The 18,257-nt window shown below is 43.2% G+C and overlaps 1 protein-coding gene across 1 annotated transcript in view; it reads right to left on the bottom strand.

Annotated features, from left to right (window-relative positions):
* The window catches only part of Klf7 (KLF transcription factor 7), a 92,041-nt gene that overhangs the window by 49,213 nt on the left and 24,571 nt on the right, over positions 1 to 18,257 (bottom strand). Inside the window, 2 exon segments of the mRNA XM_052749669.1 lie at positions 1,091 to 1,625; positions 1,627 to 1,722. Coding sequence (XP_052605629.1) covers positions 1,091 to 1,625; positions 1,627 to 1,722 — 631 coding nt within the window.

An 18,257-nucleotide genomic window follows, 5' to 3' on the forward strand; every position in this document is an offset into this window, starting at 1 on the left:
TGTCTCTGCGTCCTGAGTGCTGGGATTGAAAGGCCTGCACAACCTACCTGGCCCCAGGCACTTCCCTTACCTCACAGGCCATCACCTACTTTGAGAACATTCTTACTCTCTTAGACCTTTGGGGATTCTCCCTAAGCAGTACACAAAAACCATACAAGGGAGGCACCGTTAGTGACCCACCTACAAACCACCAATCCCAGTAACTATTCCTCGTGGCACTTTAGCTGACCAAGAAGAGACATCACCTCAAGCTCCAAACCCCAAAACTGAAAACAAAGACAGTTTTTAAAGGAAATGACAATTTCCCTCTCTTCTGTATAAACTCCTCACTTCCAAATGACCCCGCTACCCCCAAAGACCAATACGATTCCTTGGAATCAGCACAGGAATCCTGAGTGAAATATACAGTCTCCTCCCCCACCACTACCCTTCCCACACACACACACAGCCATGTAATCACTTTAACAACTTCTTCTCGGTAACAAGCTCATTAAAAAGCAATTCTGCCATCTCTCCATAAAGCACGCGCCAGAGAACAATGCAAAAGAGGAGATGCCAATTAATTATAGGATGATCACGTCTAATGAACTCTGAAACCCTCCTGCTGTTGGTGACTTTGATAAAAAAATCAGGGATGCTGGGGAAAGAGTGACTAGGGACACCCTGGCTACTTTGTGTAACTGTGAATGTTTTTGAAATGCACCTCTTCAACTTCTACTGTGGATCCAACCTGCTGAGGCACACTCGCAAAACATTGACAAATGCCAGTGTGGAGGCACTGGGGATGTCACATGTGTCTGTGAGTCACACCTCCGGAGCCTCCCCCCTTTGGCCTCAGAACTGTTGGCCTTGCCTCTGAAACCAGCTCCCTTTCAGCCAGGCAGTGAAAAATTCCATGTCCTGCGCTGGGAGAACCTAAGACCCTAGAGCTGGAAGTGAGAGTCATTTTACATCCCTAGCCAGCCCTCCTGCCTCTCTGTGCCCACCTAGTGTGCGCACGAAGGCAACCCCTCCTAAGAGCCGCCCATCCCACCACAAGGGGAACGCACAAAAGAGGAAGAAATGACCTGCGGCCAACTTGTACCACTACCTGTGTGAGTCCTCTGGTGGGCCTTTAAGTGGGAGCTTTTTGTATAAACTTTCCGGCACCCGTTAAACTGACAGCGGTGGACCCTCTTCTTGTTTTCGGGGCATGTGTCAGCCCCTACCCCTCCTTGTTCACTGTCGCTCTGTCCACTCTTAACTGCTCCAGCTGGTGTCACGGCTGCCGCCGCCGCCGCCACCCCTCCCACCTTCACCGAGCCGAGGGAAGCCTTCTTGGCCACCAGTTTCAACGTCACCGTGCCATCCACGGCTGAGAGAGTCTGTGAGGTTTTGACCAGATGGCGGCTGAGCTCAGGGGATGAGGGGGGCGTTAATGAGGTCACTGCGTTGAGCTGGGCCTGGTTGACCGCTGTGTAGCTGTCTAGAGAAGAGCTGGTTGGCTGGAGGCTGAGGCAGGTCTCAGATAGCAACTTGTCCCGAGAGAGCAAAATGTCCACTGCGGAGCTCTTCTCACAGATGGTGGCTTCCACTGGGAGCAGCAGGGGGTCTAGGCGCCGGAAGCTTTCCTCAATGCACGGGGGGAGGAGAGGCGTGGAGGAAGCAGTCCAAGTCCTCACCAAAGGTCTCAGAGATCCGTCGGGGTTCTGTCTGGAGGTAGCGTTCCAACTCCAGGCATGTCTGTGGGGGAAGGAAGGAGAGAAGTAACCATCAGAGGCAAAGGACACTGGAGGCAAAGGGCAGAGAAGGCTTTCATGGCCAGTGTCTGAAATGCTCTTGCCCATGGGTCTGATGCCTTGGTATTTACTCCCTGAGCACTTCTGAAGAGTTCAACAGGATCACATGGATGACTTCAGCTACCATAGTAGAGCAAAAACTGGCGCCCCAGAGGGACTATCTCACGCCTGTGAAATCCATAGAACCTCAATAACAAAATCACACACTCTCTTTCATTTCCAGCAGCTAAGATGCTCCAAACACCCCTAGGATTTGCCAGTAGAAGCAACAAACAGAAGCAAAGATTGTCCATGGTCCCATTTTGATGTTCAAGACAGACTTGAAGAAGTTATAAAATTAAGTCAACTTTACCAATTGATCTGCATAGAAAACCCTGTTTAATCAAAGAGTCAAAGAGGTAGCTTCTGGAGTCGTCAGCCAGAGCCAGCCCTGACTTGGGCCTGGATTCTATGACCACAAGAATTGGATATCATTCTACAGAATGCCTATTATAAAATCTTTGAGACCTAAGACAAGACTTCTATTGTCTATAGTACATTATAACAAATGCAATTGCTCTCCACTGTGCGGCAGGAGGCATGGATCTCATTACGACCGCCTGCCATCTCTGACTATCCAGTAAAAGTAAGTTCAAAGACAGTGATTACGACCTATGAAAGGTACCAGGTGTGGGAATGCACCCTTTTAATCCCAGTACTCAGGAGTCAGAGGCAGGCAGATCTCTGAGTTCCAGGCCAGGCTGGCCTATGTAGCGAGTGAAAGACCTATGAAACATAGAAGATTATAAAGCAGAGCATAAAACTTTCACATGGTAGACAGAGAGGCACCAAAAAGGTTAGTTTTAGCAAATCTTCAACCAAGGTACTCCTAAGTCCTTGCAAGATGGCAAGAACACTTTGATGGCAAAAATCAGTTTGTATTCCAAAGGTCTTCTCAATTTTACTACTCCAGACTCGTCTATAAAATGACGGTGCTAGTTTGCACACTCGCCTCTCATTTCCACTCTGTCTTCTAAAGGCTTCAAAAAAGAAACGCTAATGGCAATTCAAAATGTGACTCGGTCCAGATTTACCACCTCCAAAGCGCTTCTATCCACCCAGTGTTCTGGCTGCAGGACCTTATTCTGTTCAGGACATATTCTGATGGCATACCTAGATATGTTGTGTCTGTCAAAGGATTTTATTTTGGTAACATTTAAACCGACTGGTGTTTAGGCAGACCAGGTAAATCATTTGTATTTCTGAATAAGAATCAGATTTATAACTAAAAATCAGCTTTGGGCTTCACAGCTGGTGTTTAATGCCACAAGCCAATAGGTGGTTTCCATATTCATTCAACATTCACATTACAAGTATTCACACAGCTACCATGCTTGAAGTACGGATTTATATGATACAAGATGTGGTCGAATATCCATGTGATGTAGGTGCAGCGTAAACAGTCATGAGCTACAAGTGGCATGAATTCACCAAGCAAGGTGACTGCAAGTGTGTTTGTAAGCTGTTGAGGGGGTCAGTGAGTAAGGAACTGTCTGATGTCTAAGGTGGAGGTGCTCATCAAAGCAGGCTTCCTTGAAAACTAAGTTCTGATGTGTTTAACTTGCCGACTAAATAAATATCCAGCTCAGTTCTTCCAGGTACTTCATATCAGAAACAAATAGCCCAATCCTGCCACCTTCTCAGGTCTGGAATTTGCATTTCCTTGCTGGACCCTTTTCTGAATTCTCTGCCTGGACATTTCCCCCTTTCTTTCTCCACCTAACTGCTGTAGATTATCACCTTCTTGTCACCGTCCAAGCCCTCCGTCATCACTCTGTGGATTAAGGTCTGTGTTCTAAAATCCTAATCTTAAAACTGCTGCGCTCCTCTTTCTCCTTCTACACCGTTTCCCGCCAAGTACAGTACCCGGCACCCAACAAGTACACAACATTTATCAAAGATGCAACTACTATTGCCATGGTCACTCTCTCTCCTCCACTTTTCAAAAGTCAGTCACCCCAGTGACTCCGCCACCCGACACCTAGTGACAATTAAAAACCAAAGCAAACACACACACACACACACACACAAAACTGGAACATAATTGTCTCGTCCCCTACTCTCATGTATTTGTCATCAAAATCCATCTGCTTCTCTTATCTCTCCAGCACCTTCGTGTCGACGTTTTTCTATTATGCTCATTATTTTATAATTGTTTCAGTAGAGGAATCCATCATTACTGGGAGCAAGTAAAACATATGTTAATGTCCAGATATTTGGAGATTTTTCTAGGTATCTATTACTGTTTCCTGGGTTTATTTCTTTGTGATCAAATAACAGACTTTATAGATATCAAGCCTTTTAAATTTACTGAGGTTTACATTACAGTCTAGAGTATGGCTCAGCTTGCTGAGGTAGGCAGTTTTAGAAATGACCACTAAAACATGGCTTTGGGTACACATCAGAATTATTCTTGCTCGTTTGCCCAAAGAGGAGAACCAGGGCTTTGAGATGTGGACATGTTCCAGGTAAAAATCAGCTGAGTCATGGGTTATTGGATGTCCTGGGGGTAGTTCTCTGTCTCCTGTGCAAGGATTAATGTCACACACCTAGTTGCTGGGTCTAGGGATGGAGCTTTACTATACCCTGTCTATTTATATGGTTTGCAATTCAAAGATAGGAAATAAATGGATTGGTATGAGGCTCAGATCTCTTCATACTGTAAGTTCTGAGAAGCTGGAATATTTTAAACACATTTAGATACTATTATAAAAGGATTTTAAAAAATAGCCTTCCCAGTACGTCAGGATTTGCCTCCCAGGAGTCCTTACACTGGAAACATGGAAATATATATCGATGTCTCTAAAATCTGAGCTACTTCAAAAACACTGTAATTTGTAGGGTATCTTCCATGAGTGTCAATTGGAAGGTGCAGAAAAACCTATCAAGTCACTATGGAGGGATTCCTGTCTTGAGAAATCCACTCCCTGTAATTTCTGTTAAAAATAAAGCTTAGATAAAAGGCATATTTTCAGCTGGAGCCTAGGATGAGGAGTTTAAAGAATTTACTGTCAGGAGTATAGAAACTGAAATGCTATGAGTTAATGGAACACTATGACGAGATTACATCGAAGGCAGTAAGTTCATTTGCAATGTCATTTGTAAAGATCTGCAAGACTGCCTTAACCAAAGCCTTCAACGTTTAATGAGAAAATTAGGCACCACTATGTGCTCATGGATTTTCATATATATTAATTCTACACACCCATACAGGTGGAGACAGAAATAAATGTGTCTATGATGTACAAGCATTCACAAAGGTATCACCTCACTCTATCTACTAAGAAAACTTAAAGGTAAAGATACCCCAGGAACAATAGCACAAGGGCCTTGGTTCCTAAATATGACTATCCAGCAAAGAAAGGCGGGATTCTCTAGAAAAATACTTGTTTCACAGACTGGGGTAAAATCAGTAAGCTAAGCCTAGAAGGTCTGTGATCCCAGAAGACAAGGAAATGTAAGGGATTGCTCATGAGGGAAGCAGGGTGCAGTAAAGACTCCATGCTTCTAACTTACGGAAGTCTTCAGTGGCCAAATATGGACAATGAGGGGAATTATTGATAATGATAATGGATTATAACCCAAATAAATTAAAGCCCCATACCACTCTAAAGGAATGATTCAATAAATAAATGGAGGGGAAAAGATCAGTTTTTCCTTATATAAAATTACAATTTATATGGAGAAATGCTGACAGTAATTAAAAAACCACCATGATGCAAACAGCAAAGCAATAATGATACCAAGTAAGACCAATCAATAAAGGCTCAAGAGATGAAAACATAAGAAACAAGGTATTTGTCCTTTCAAAGTATCTCCCAACCAGATGTTAAATCCAAAGACAAAAACAATAACTTCCCAGTCGGGAAAGCCGGCAGACACCACCTGAACCATTGTTCATAGTTAACACACTAGTGACAAGTCATAGTGGCAACATGTACTCCTGTATGCTATGCTCGATGGGGTACTACATTACTCTGTGGTATTCCTACCAAAGATACATAAACTCAATCTAATTATGAGAAAATATCAAATAAACCCAAATGGAATTCATTACACAAAACAACCGACCAGTTACAAATGTCATGGTCATAGACTATAAGAGACAATATGATATGACATTTAAATATAATGGATCTTAGACCAATAAAATAGTGGGAAAATAATGCAATTCAAATAAAGTATACAATTAGCTAATGGTATTTTTCCCAATGATAATTTCCTGACGATGATAATTATACCATAGTTAGATATATTGAAGGGAAGCAGGAGAAGGAAATTGAGCAAACATCAGGGCAAGCTAGTAATATCTCTAGGCTATAAATTTGAATATAGCTCACATGATTCTCTCTATTCTGATGACACTTCAGCCAACAAACTCCAAGTCTGGGTCAGCAGATGTCAGTTTAACGACACAAAGTATGCCTGTCTGCCATCTCACCTTGGTGACAGAGACTCTCAAAGCCTGACCTAACAACACAACTTAGGACTTGCTCTGTCGCTTCAGCCTGACTCCTGAACAAACCATTATTTCAGGCAAAGGAAAGAATGTTTCCAAGTGCTAAGTGATTTCCTTATATGTTGATGAGTCACAGATGAGCTCCGTGAAGACTGTGATAGCCCAATTCCGAAATGCACGGTTTCTCTGCCCAGTCTCCTAATAAGTATCACCTGAAACTGCCTCTGAAACGCTCACTCTAAAAGCTCCTTCATGACTCGCTTCATGCTTTCACAGCCCTTTTGCTTATTGAAACAAGCTTGTTAAAGGTAATAATCCAAGACTTGGCTTTAGAAAAAGAAAGAAAGAAAATGGGCTGGCGAAATGGCTTTGTGGGGGAAGGTGCTGGCTGCCACTCCTGATGATCTGGCTTCCGAGTCTGATTCCTAGAACCCACGTGTGGAAGGAGGGAACTGACCTCCACATGGGCACCTTGACACGAACCTCCCTTTCTTGTCTCTCTGTCTCTTGTCTCACATCACACAAATAAATAAATGGCAGAAAAAATTATTTTAAAAAGATTTCAAATCTCTTACTGCCATACCTCTACTTCTATGACAAGTCCCAGAAACCAAAGTTGAAGGAGAACAGGAAAATTCCAGTCTTGCAGCACACTAGCCTATCAAAACTCCCCTCTCACTGGCAGTAAACAGTTACTGTCATGGGTTCAAGAGAAACGTAAAACACTTGGTTATATGATGCCAAAGTCAGCAAAAGGTTCTGGTTCCACTCAGGCCTACTGCATCACCAATCATACCAAACCTACCAATCTTGAGGGTGAGCCCTTACCATCTCCCTGAAGGGTTTTTCTCACTCATTTTCCTCTTTAATTTTCCCCAAGTCTACATGCTTGATGCAATCTCTCACCTTCCCTCCCACTAACCATTCTTCACTCAAATCTCAGCCCGGAGTCTAGCTCCCACAGGAAGCCTGGTCTACAAAACACGGTGCTGAGAAAAATGTGCTGATTGCCAAATGTTGAAAGACACTCCTCCCCAAGCCTGGACAATGAAACATATCTGCAAAATGAATCTAAGCGTGGACTGATTGGTGGGATGTCTGGATACCTTAAGATGACGATCTTAAAACTAAGAAGTGCAGGCTCCAGCCTAGACTCCCCAGGTCCACCCCCTTTTCAAAATGTTTAGGGCATAAAAAGTTTTCATTTGTATTCTCGATCTCAATTTGAACATGAGACACAGACATAGGTGAAATATCTTTGCTATTGCTTAAAAACTGTGGCAGAACAAGTAACCTGGAGTTTTTGGATCTATGTGTATTCAAGTTAGCAAGTTAAATTACAAAAAAAGAAAAACAGGAAAATAAATTACATTTTGCTAATGATTTTTTTTTCTGGAATAATGCAAAGTCAAAGAAATAAAAGGCCAGTAATCAATACGTAATTTGCTAATCAATCAATGGTCATTTGTGGTCTTTTTGTCAAGTTGTCCTTTCTTACAATCATCCCACTTGTCTCACCTAAAAGGGTCAAGAGTTAAGCCTACACAGAGATAAGACGATTTTAGGGAAAACATATAGATGCAAAAATGAGGAGAAATACAGCCTTCCACTTTTTGAAACATGCAAAGTCCTGCTTCCTGTGAGATCAGCCTTTGGCCTGATGTTGATGTTGATGGTAATGAGAGGTGAGGAGGACATTCCTGGTAAGGAAGGGGTGAACTTCTGTTCCGAGCAAGAATGTTCACCCAGGTAATTACCCACAGGTGAACTGCACTCGGCGGCCCATGGGAACCTCTTTCTGCCAATTATTATATGTGGTTTTGCCACGTGCTATTAACCACGGTGCCACAGTCCCCAAAGAGCCTCACACAGAGAGAGGGGAACCAACCGCTTGCTTTCTCCAGGGAGGGCCCTAAAGCTCACTCTGTGTGTGTGTGTGTGTGTGTGTGTGTGTGTGTGTGTGTGTGTGTGTGTGTGTGCGCGCGCGCTTTGAAATCTTCAGAAGCATCCCAGAATGGAAATTCAGCATGAAACCAAACAAGCTACTTGGGGGGTGGGGGTTGGCAGGGAATTGGGTTCCTTTTCTGTGGACATTTTCTAACACATCCCTCCCAGAGACTTTGTGGATGAGCTTATACTTAAACTTTGCAGCAAAAAAGGAGGATTCATCCAACTCCTGAAATCAACAAAAAGACTTATAAAGATTGATATGGATGGGACCTTCATAGCTTTGTTCTCTTCAAAGAATGATAGGATCAAAGATGCTGACATATTTTTACTCTTTTAAAATTAGGTCAGAATTGAAAGATGGAAAAGGAACCAGAGAGATCTGGTACCATTTTTCTCTGTGGCTAGAGGAGGAGAGCCACCAGCGACAAGCCCAGGAAGCCTGTGGCAGAAAGTCAACTTCCAAGTGCTTGCATCCCATGGCCTCAACATTTGAAAGAGGGCTGAGAAACAGTGTAGTCACACTGAGCACACTTCAGGACAGAATATGCAGACAGACCAGTGTCACTAATCCCCACCCCCACCCCCACCAGCTTAGAAAGTCAGTCCCAAGACAATGTTCACCTTTTCTTGATCTCTATCACAATCACAGTTTGGCAGAAAGTTGGAAAAGAAAGAACTCTGTCTAGAAAAGTCGAGTAAGCAAGAATACAGTACAAATAAAAATCTCTTACTGCATGTTTTAGCTATTAGGTTAAGGGAAAAAAAAAACCCCACAACACATCAATAGCACACCCCATAGGTACAATAGTATTACACACTGCTGTCAGAACTGCTGAACTCCACAAAACAACCAGGGTACCATAGGCAATGCAAGATCACATTCCTCCTGACTCTTTCTCACATCAACTGGTTGCTAGAGCTGAAACCAAATTAAAATATCTCCCTCTAGTAATTTGTAAATTCTGAGAGACAATGCTGTGAAAATTAATTTAATTCTGAGCAAACATGAAAGTTAGGAAATTTATAGCAAAACCTCTTCAAGGGCTTCTCCTCCCCAAATGATTTCCAACATACAAAGAAAATATTTGTTTGTATATTTTTCCTTGGGGAAGCCAGGAAGGAAGGAGATTAAAAGTTTGGGAAGAGGATGGTGTCTTTGAAATTACTTTCCCTGGGTACACGATGTGCAGCGTCCTCAAATACCCCTTTCATCTTCCACGGGAACTTTAGTTTCGATGCATAAAGCAAATTGTCCAAAACAACTCAAATCCAAATTAAACACTAGAGTCAGGCAACTCACGTAAAGCTGATAGGAGGAAGGCTACTCCTCCTTCCTCAACTTGGAATGCCTTTCCTCTGCTCTGAACATCAGTTCTCAAGTTAATAGCATTAAATAGGAACAAGTTGGAGCGAGCACATACGGAAGACCCTCTAAACTTGGTTCTTCCACTGTCTTTCCAGGTCTTACTTCTCAGAACACCTGGAAATGTGTCTGACGTCAATTTGAAGCCAAATGTGTGTGAAGACAATTTCGAGTCCAGGGGTCTGCAGTTAGCCCTCAGAAAGGTTGCTCACTGTTCCTTAACCATGAAAGAAAATTAAATGCCAACTTTGGAGTGCTATAGATACCATTGCTAGATAGGGAGAAGATGCTTTGTTTCCTTTCAGTCTCTTCCAACCAAGCCACCATTTAGGGCCGAGTAGGTGGAAGTACTATTTGCTGCTTAGTAGCTCAAAACTAAGTTTCGGTAGATGTCTCAGTATTAGTCATTAATACGTTCTCACGGACAAAATAAAACTCGTGCCTTAAGAAGAGTCAAAGAAAATTATTCCATATACTGCTGTCAAGAGCAACGGACTAGATCTGCAAATTAAACAAGAAGACTCCCTAAGGGATAGTCCTGAAGGAAAAGTCCCTTATAGCCAGTGACAATGCTAAGCAGTTTCTCCCGTTTGGAAAGGAGGGCTTCTCAGAGCCCATGGGCCTAGGAGAAGGCCTCTTTTCTCACTGACGGTGTCCCAGGAACAACGATGGGCCTGACGGGTGCTCAGCTTCACCATTAATTGTCCATAAAGAGCAGTTTTCTTGACGAGCGCTTGTGTGAGGCAGGGCCTGATGCTTCAGAAACCTGTAATTATTCTTGGCTCCCCACCCCCCACAGCCTCTGCACCTGTGTCGGTTCAAGGCACCAGCTGGCCATGTCTTGCCTCCTGCCTCTGAAGAGAGGGGAAGGGGGGAGGCATCATTGAAAATCCCAACTCACGCTACTCACTTCCTCCAAAATGAAAAAACAAAACAAAAAAAAATTTAAACTCACCCATCCCAATCCCTTCCCCCAACATGCCTTGCCAAAAGAAACAAATAAACATTAATTGGCTAGAGAGCTCTCATTCAAAGTAAAATTACCGAAAAACACAGTAACGGAGGAAGGTCTGACAAGGGGTTATTAATCCTGTTTTACAGCTCACTCGTACGCACCCCACCCGTTCCTGTTAACCTTGTAGACACACTCACACACCCTCCACAAACTCCCTGGGCCCCTTTACTCTCAGTGGCCAGGATGGGAACATGCAGAAACAATGACATCATCTCCCGTTCCTCTCCCAGATCACTCCACAGCCTGACTCAGGGTACTGGGATTTCTTTCTTTCTTTCTTTCTTTCTTTCTTTCTTTCTTTCTTTCTTTCTTTCTTTCTTTCTTTCTTTCTTTTTTTCAAGTAAGCGCATTTCACCAACTCTTCCTAGAACACCGTTACGTACTTCTCAGTTGGGTTAATTAAATATGCCCTTCCCCTACCCGCCATAGTACACACATACACGTACACACAATTACTTCTTTGACTCAAAGCACCATAGCACACACGTACAGCGTTCTCCTCTCCCTCTCACAGCTTGAATTTCCCAAGAACAACAGGTTCAAAGCCCACTGGGGCCCTCAGTGGCAGATGCAATCTTGTGGCTGATGATCACAGAGGACACTTTGAAAACACAGCTTCCAGGAATCTTCTGGTGCAGAACGTTACAGACAATGCAAGGTACAAGGAGAGGGCTGTACTCCTCAGACCACAGAAAATGGCAGCCAAGGGCACAATGAAAGCAAGCCCCGAGCTGCTTTTCTTGCTCGGACTGTTGTGATTTTGTGTAATTGTATGCCCGCGGAATCGATTTCGTAAAATATTTAAGATGGCCGCGTGGCGGAGCGGCCTTAACCTCTCTGAGATCAGTGTTCTCATCTACTTGGAAGAATGGACTGAACTTCTAAAGTAAGCACAGTCCTTGAAATAGTAATGGAAAGACTGAGAATGGGAGCCGCATATGGAGAGCAGGGTCAGAAGTACGAGATACGGCTCAGTGTCGACACCGTAGTGAAGGGGTTTGGAGAATCTAGACGGGCAGTACCAGGAGACCTGCTCTGAACATGAACTCAGAGCCTGGAACACTCAGTAATCCTGTTTACAGAATGCTACGATCTTGTGTTTCCTGCCTCCATGTGGCTATTGGACTCGTCGGTATCTGCAATATAAACTTAGCTAGAGTGTGGGAGCCTGGAAGACATCTGGACCCACTCCTGACTTGGGACCTGCCTCCTGCATTTGTGCAACGAGTGAATGGGTGGGTAGGTGAACAAATGAAGTAACCCTGGATTCGATCGAAAAGCCATCAGTGAATGATCACAATTCTGGGGAGGGAGGAGCGTGATGGATGCAAAAATGCATCACTGGTCATCCCTGTTCCTATTTCTTATGCAGCTTTAACTCCAAGCGTCATGTCTGTTTCGGGCCTTTTGAGGATAAATTTATGTTTACAATACAGAATAAATCTCAAAGTCTAAGCTGAGAGGCAACTTTATTTCCTGGGATAACCCTGAGAGTATGTACCTCAGTGCAAGAAAAATCCATGTCCTTCACAGAATTGCTACCTCTTCCTGCTTTGGCCTGTAGACAACACGAAGACAGAAGCAGTGTGGGCAAGTGGACTTCATGCTCTTCTTGTTTGTATTTGCTGTTGTTTGTTTGTTTTTTGTTGTTGTTGTTCCTCACCCCATCCCCACTGATGAAAAGAACTCTAGCCTGAGAATCTGGTCCAGGATCTACTTTTTCCACCACACCACACACACACACACACACACACACACACACACACACACACACACACACACTTCCCCTGGCAGGAGTTCACTTGCTTCTCTACAGAATGCATGAACCACGTGTTCAAAGGCCCCTCTGCTAAAGACTCCTCTGGTAATTCACCAGTGGCTTGCCACCCCCCTTACTTCTTTCTTATGGCCTCTGCTGACCTATCCCTCCCCATCTATCCCCCTCTCTTTCACTCATTCCACTCCTTAGACAGACACATCTCTCTATGACCAAGTGCCTCTCCAAGCCCTGGTACCTGCCCTCCTACTACCCAGAATGTGGGCTCCCGGGTTACTGCACATCAGCACTGGTTTAACCAATCATGTTTCAGTTCATTGTTATCTACATAGACAGGCCTTCTTTGACTTGCCTAGACAAACCAGCCTCAAACACCCCATTCATTCATCTCCATGCTACCTTGTTTTACTTGCAGTTTAGTGTTTATGAAGTCCCGGACTGCTCTCAACTCTTGGTTTACCTGTCTATCTTTTCCTCCAAGAACAGTACTTCCAGAGAATAGAGGCTGTAATGTACCAATGAATCCCCAGCACCCAGCAAAATGCCTTTTAAACCCCCATCCCCCCAAATATGCTAGTTGAATGAATAAATGAAGCTATGTCTCAACTGGGAATTTTAGGTAACACTTGAGGTGATCTCTCGAGCTGGGAAATCCATCCCCAAATGCTGTCATATTGATCTGAAAGGCTCAATCATTTCACCTAGAAGGCATCTGCTGATTCACACTGTTCAACCAGGAGGGAAACGGCCTCTCCTGGAGACAAAGCCTCCTTGGCTGCTCATACTTGCCCATTCCAGACAGATGCAAACATCTGCCTGTTTCTTCTCAGCAGCCCATATTGCATCATGTAGTTCAAGTGCCACTCAGATGAAGAAAACCCACCCCTCTCAGCACCTGCATGATGGGTGCTTATTAACTGTTGTCCTGAGGGAACAGGATAACGACAGAGAGAGATTCAACCCACTCTGTATCATTTATTCCCATTTCTGCCACCTAAAGGGATGCCCACGACAAAGGCAACTGGTCTCCAAAGCATGATGCTCATGACAATCTGGTCTCGAGGATTAGCAGCCATATAGCCATATAGTCCTTCCATGAAAAACTCCATTCAAACCTATAAGACTCCAGGAACGACTGTTTTCTACCATGGGCAAGGTCCTTCGAAATCCCTTTGCTGGCCCATCTGTCCTTCCCATAATTTCCAAACACAGAAGCATTTCATTTCCCCTCTGTCCCTTTTAAGAATTTTACATAAAAAGATCTCTCTACTGAGAGGTACTATTTATCTCAGGTCATTATTTCATGGGTACGGGCTCTCACACACTGGAAGAAGGCCAAAATTCAATTAACACGGGATGGTGCTTGAACCTGCAAGAGCTGAAGGTGAAAATACTGAACAGGATCTGTACAGGATTCCCTTGACTGTGTGTATGTGTTTGCATGCACACCGCTGACGGCAAGTGTTATCTTCTTTTTCATGTATTTCGGATGCCTCTTCCTAAAGCTGTCATTGTTCTGGGTCACAAAGCTGTCCCTTTCCTAATTCATTATGTTAGGCACTAGGAGTCTTTCTCAGGAGGCCTGGGAGAAGAGGAAAAAAAAAAAAGAAGAGATGGCTTTCCATCACGGAAGGAAAAGCAAAGTTGTGTGTGGCCCATGTCTGAACCACGGAAAGACGGTAGAGGTTTCAAAGGAACAATCCAACCCATCTTACAGGAAGACTCAACTGCAGAGACCCCGAAGTTGGGATTCCAGTCACACTGGCACCTCACTTAACCTCAGATGGCTTGACTGATAGCAGATGACATGCACTTGCAAGCACACCAGACTCTCATTGAAGAAGAGACACTAATTTGAATCATCACTGCCGTCCCCTCTCCCTTTGTTCCTGTCTGAACCAATTTCCATAGAGTTTCAGAGAAATCATCAGCCCATGCAAAGGGGAACTCCCAAAGGGATGCGAACTACATTAGCTGTGGAAGGGAGAAAATCTAATTTCCAATCCAGTTGCTTTGTTGTTCCAACCTCCAAGGAAGGTTGCTATGTAGGCACAACCCAAATTAAGTTTTAAAACATTACCATGATAAAAAATTAATAATAAAAAAGCTCCCGTGGGGGGGAAAAATGGCCCTTGGTACAAATCTCCTCATACAATGAAGGTCAGTGCCTCTGGAATTTGTGGGTGGTCCGAACCTTGAAGTCTCAATCATTTCAGCCAATAAAATAGTTAAGAATGTGCAGAACCATTGAGGCCACTGAACAGGACACTTATCATTTATAGTGAATGATTTCTTAGTCAAAGGCCATGTTCATGTAAGAATTCTTAAATTACTTTGTTGACATACCTCACAGAAACATATTACAATGGTCCAAATTACGGATTTCTTTTTGGTACGACAAGATAAGCCAACGTGATTTCCTAGTGCCCTGCTTACTGGAATAAAGCTCATGGCAAGACACCAGGGTGACTACATCATTAATTAACCTGAACCGCATACCGGAACATCACTGCTAATAAAACTCGCCTATAAAGAAAACATATTTTCTCTACGGAGAATCCTGGAATGTGGGCCCCAGCAGAGCCGCTGCCTTAATTAAGGGGAATTTTGATGGTTTGTGTGTGTGTGTTTATCACTGCCACAAGTTTGGTCATATTTGGTTTGGTCTTTAATAACTTCAGTTCTTCCTTTGCACGTGACTTATTATTAACAAATGCTACACTCTCAGCATTTGCTAATGTCCCCGTGAACGGAAGGGTCACATTTGTTTAAAGGAGATTATCTACAGCGTTCTTAAAAGCACACGGTGAGATGACAACCCACGATTTACTGGTTCAGAAATCTACAGAAACTTTCCATTTCTCTAAACAAAACAAACAAACAAGCTGGCAGATAAGGAACCAAGTCATAACTAGAACACAGGCGAGACCAGGACTCTTCAAGTTCAATCCATATGAAATGAATGATGAAATTTTTTTCCCAAAAACCAGAATTCATGTTTTGAAAACCACCTAAAAATGCTTATCAGTAATTCTCACAGTCTCACACCTGTGAGTCCCCTTGTGAAGCCCTATAAGCTTCAAGGATTAAAACTCCAATTTACAGGGAGCCTGCCTTAGTAAGAAAATTGGTATTTCCACAATTAAGCAGCCAAATCACAATAAAACCAGAAATAGAATCAAAGGTTTTTGGCAAATAACAATTAGGTTCAACAATTCTAGAACCTTCAACCAAGGATCTCAGGTACAGTATAAAACTTCAACACATGATTATCCCTCAGACATTTTGAGGAATTAGAATTCCTGATGAGGGAGTGGGATCTTCTAAATTAGAAAACCCACCAGATCCTTCAGTGGTGGGATGGTCTTTCTGTACGCTATGAATATGTGTTGCTTCCACTGGTTAATAAAGAAGCTGCTATGGCCTTTGGCAAGGCAGAATAGAACCAGGCGGAAAATCCAAGCAAAGATAAAGGAGAAGAGGGTGGAGTCAGGGAGACATGATCTAGCTGCCCAAGGAGGAACAAAATGCCAGCAGACTGGCAACAACACAGCCACGTGGCAAAACAGAGATTAATAGAAATGGGTTGAATTAAGTTGTAAGAGCTAGTTAATGATAAGCCTGAGCCATAGGCCAAACAGTTTGTAATTAATATAAGCCTCTGTGTGTTTACTTGGGACCGAGTGGCTGTGGGACACATGAAAACTTCTGGCTACAAGATCCTGAACTTCATTCCATAAGCTTTTGACTATATTTTCTCTCATTTCTGATAAAATGAGAGAAATGGTTTGTGTGTATGTTTATCACTGCCACAAGTTTGGTCATATTTGGTTTGGTCTTTAATAACTTCAGTTCTTCCTTTGCACGTGACTTATTATTAACAAATGCTACACTCTCAGCATTTGCTAATGTCCCCGTGAATGGAAGGGGACATTTCTGATAAAATGAGAGAAAAATGGGTGGCCTTGGTTCAAAAAACATCCCATTACAATGTGATTTCTCAGGCTTCCATGGTTATTTCATACTTTGGTGAAACTGCTGAAGGCACATGGGATTGAGTCATTCTAGTCTCTCAGCTTCCAGTGGAATTTGTTAAGATGTAAAGAAATGAAACTATTGTAAATTTTTAATGTGTGGCCAGAGAAAACCTATATAGTGTACTGAAGGCCTCATTTTATTTATTTGATCAACACCAGATATATGTGAACAACAATGTATATTAAAGGAGGTATTTGAACCTGCTATTCAACATTTTAAAAATATTGCTTGGTTTAAATAAATATAATTGTTTTATTAATGAAACCCAACATCCCCCCCCCACCCCCAGTGCCCTTCAAAATAGTGGTTATTGGCCCTCTTCTCCTGTATCTTTGCTTGGATTTTCCACCTAATTCTATTCTGCCTTGCAAGCAACACATATACATAGCGTACAGAAAGACCATCCCACCACTGCAGGGTCTGGTGGTTTTTCTGATTTAGAAGATCCCACTCCCTCATCAGGAATTCTAATTCCTCAAAATGTCTGAGGGATAATCATGTGTTGAAGTTTTACACTGTACCTGAGATCCCTGGTTGAAGGTTCAGGATTGGGCCAGAATTGTTGAACCTAATTGTTATTTGCCAAAAACCTTTCTCTCTTTTTAAATACTGTGTGTGCATGTGTGTGAATGTGAACATGCCACGGCAGATGTGTGGAGGTCTGAAGGCCACATATAGGAGCTGGTAAACTGGTTCTGCCCTTCCACCATGGGAGTCCTGGGGATTGAAGCTCGGCAGCAAGCACCTTTACTCACTAAACCATCTCCCTGGTCCTCTTGACTCATTTTTAACACCAATATTATTAGTCATTCATCCATTTTCTCCAAGAATCAAATAGAAGAGGCAGCTAGCCAAAAGAAACACAAGAAAATAGCATCAAGAGAAGGAAAGGGGCTGGAGAGATGGTTCAGTGGTTAAGAGAGCTGGCTTCTCTTCTAGAGAACCTCAGCTCTGTTCCCAGCCATCTTGGGTGGCTCACAACTACCTGGGAGTCCAGCTCCAGAGAATCTGATGGTCTCTTCCGGTCTCCTTGGGTATCCTCTCCAACACACCCACACACACACACACATACACACACACACACACACACACACACACACACACACACACACACACACAAATAAAAGTAATCTTTAAAACACAAAGAAAGGCAGGGGTGGGTGCTAGAGCAATGGTTCATCAGTTCATTGGTTAAGAGTGCACACAGCTCTTTGAGAGAACACAAATTTGGTTCCCAGCAACCATGTCATGCAGCTCACAAGTGATCATAAGTTCAGATTCAGGGGGATCCAATGCATCTAGCCTCTGAGGGCACTTAGACTGAAGTACACATACACACCCTTACACAGATACACATATGTACATATAAACAAAACAATAAACATAAGACTTTAAAAATACATTTTTAAAGAAGTGTGAGCAATGGAAAACAGAGCAGCAAGTCTCTCCCTTTGGTGTAAAAATCCTGGCCACCAATGTAAAGATCCATCAAACATTGGGCTTTGCTTCCTACCGGGAACGTAAATATTAATTTTATAGCGTTTTGTGTGTAGCCATTTGGTAGTAACAGACTAAATGGAAAAGGGACACTGTAGATGAAGTTGGGTGTGGTTCAGATGTGGATGGTGGTAGATCACTGTTGTTAGTAACTTTGGGGAAAGGGACAACCAGATTGTCCAGAAGGGCAAGGCCTTTCAACTTCAGGACTTTTTAAAGCGTGTAAAATCAAGGGCAATATGGGGGAAAGAATGCCAACCAAAGTCAAGAGAACTTCCACCAGATCCTTTCACTTAATTAACTGTGTGTCCTTCAGTGAGTCACCTTATCCTTATTCCTTA

Source organism: Peromyscus californicus, unplaced genomic scaffold, assembly GCF_007827085.1.
Source record: "Peromyscus californicus insignis strain IS unplaced genomic scaffold, ASM782708v3 Scaffold_21__1_contigs__length_65335640, whole genome shotgun sequence".
In the NCBI taxonomy this organism is placed as follows: domain Eukaryota; kingdom Metazoa; phylum Chordata; class Mammalia; order Rodentia; family Cricetidae; genus Peromyscus; species Peromyscus californicus.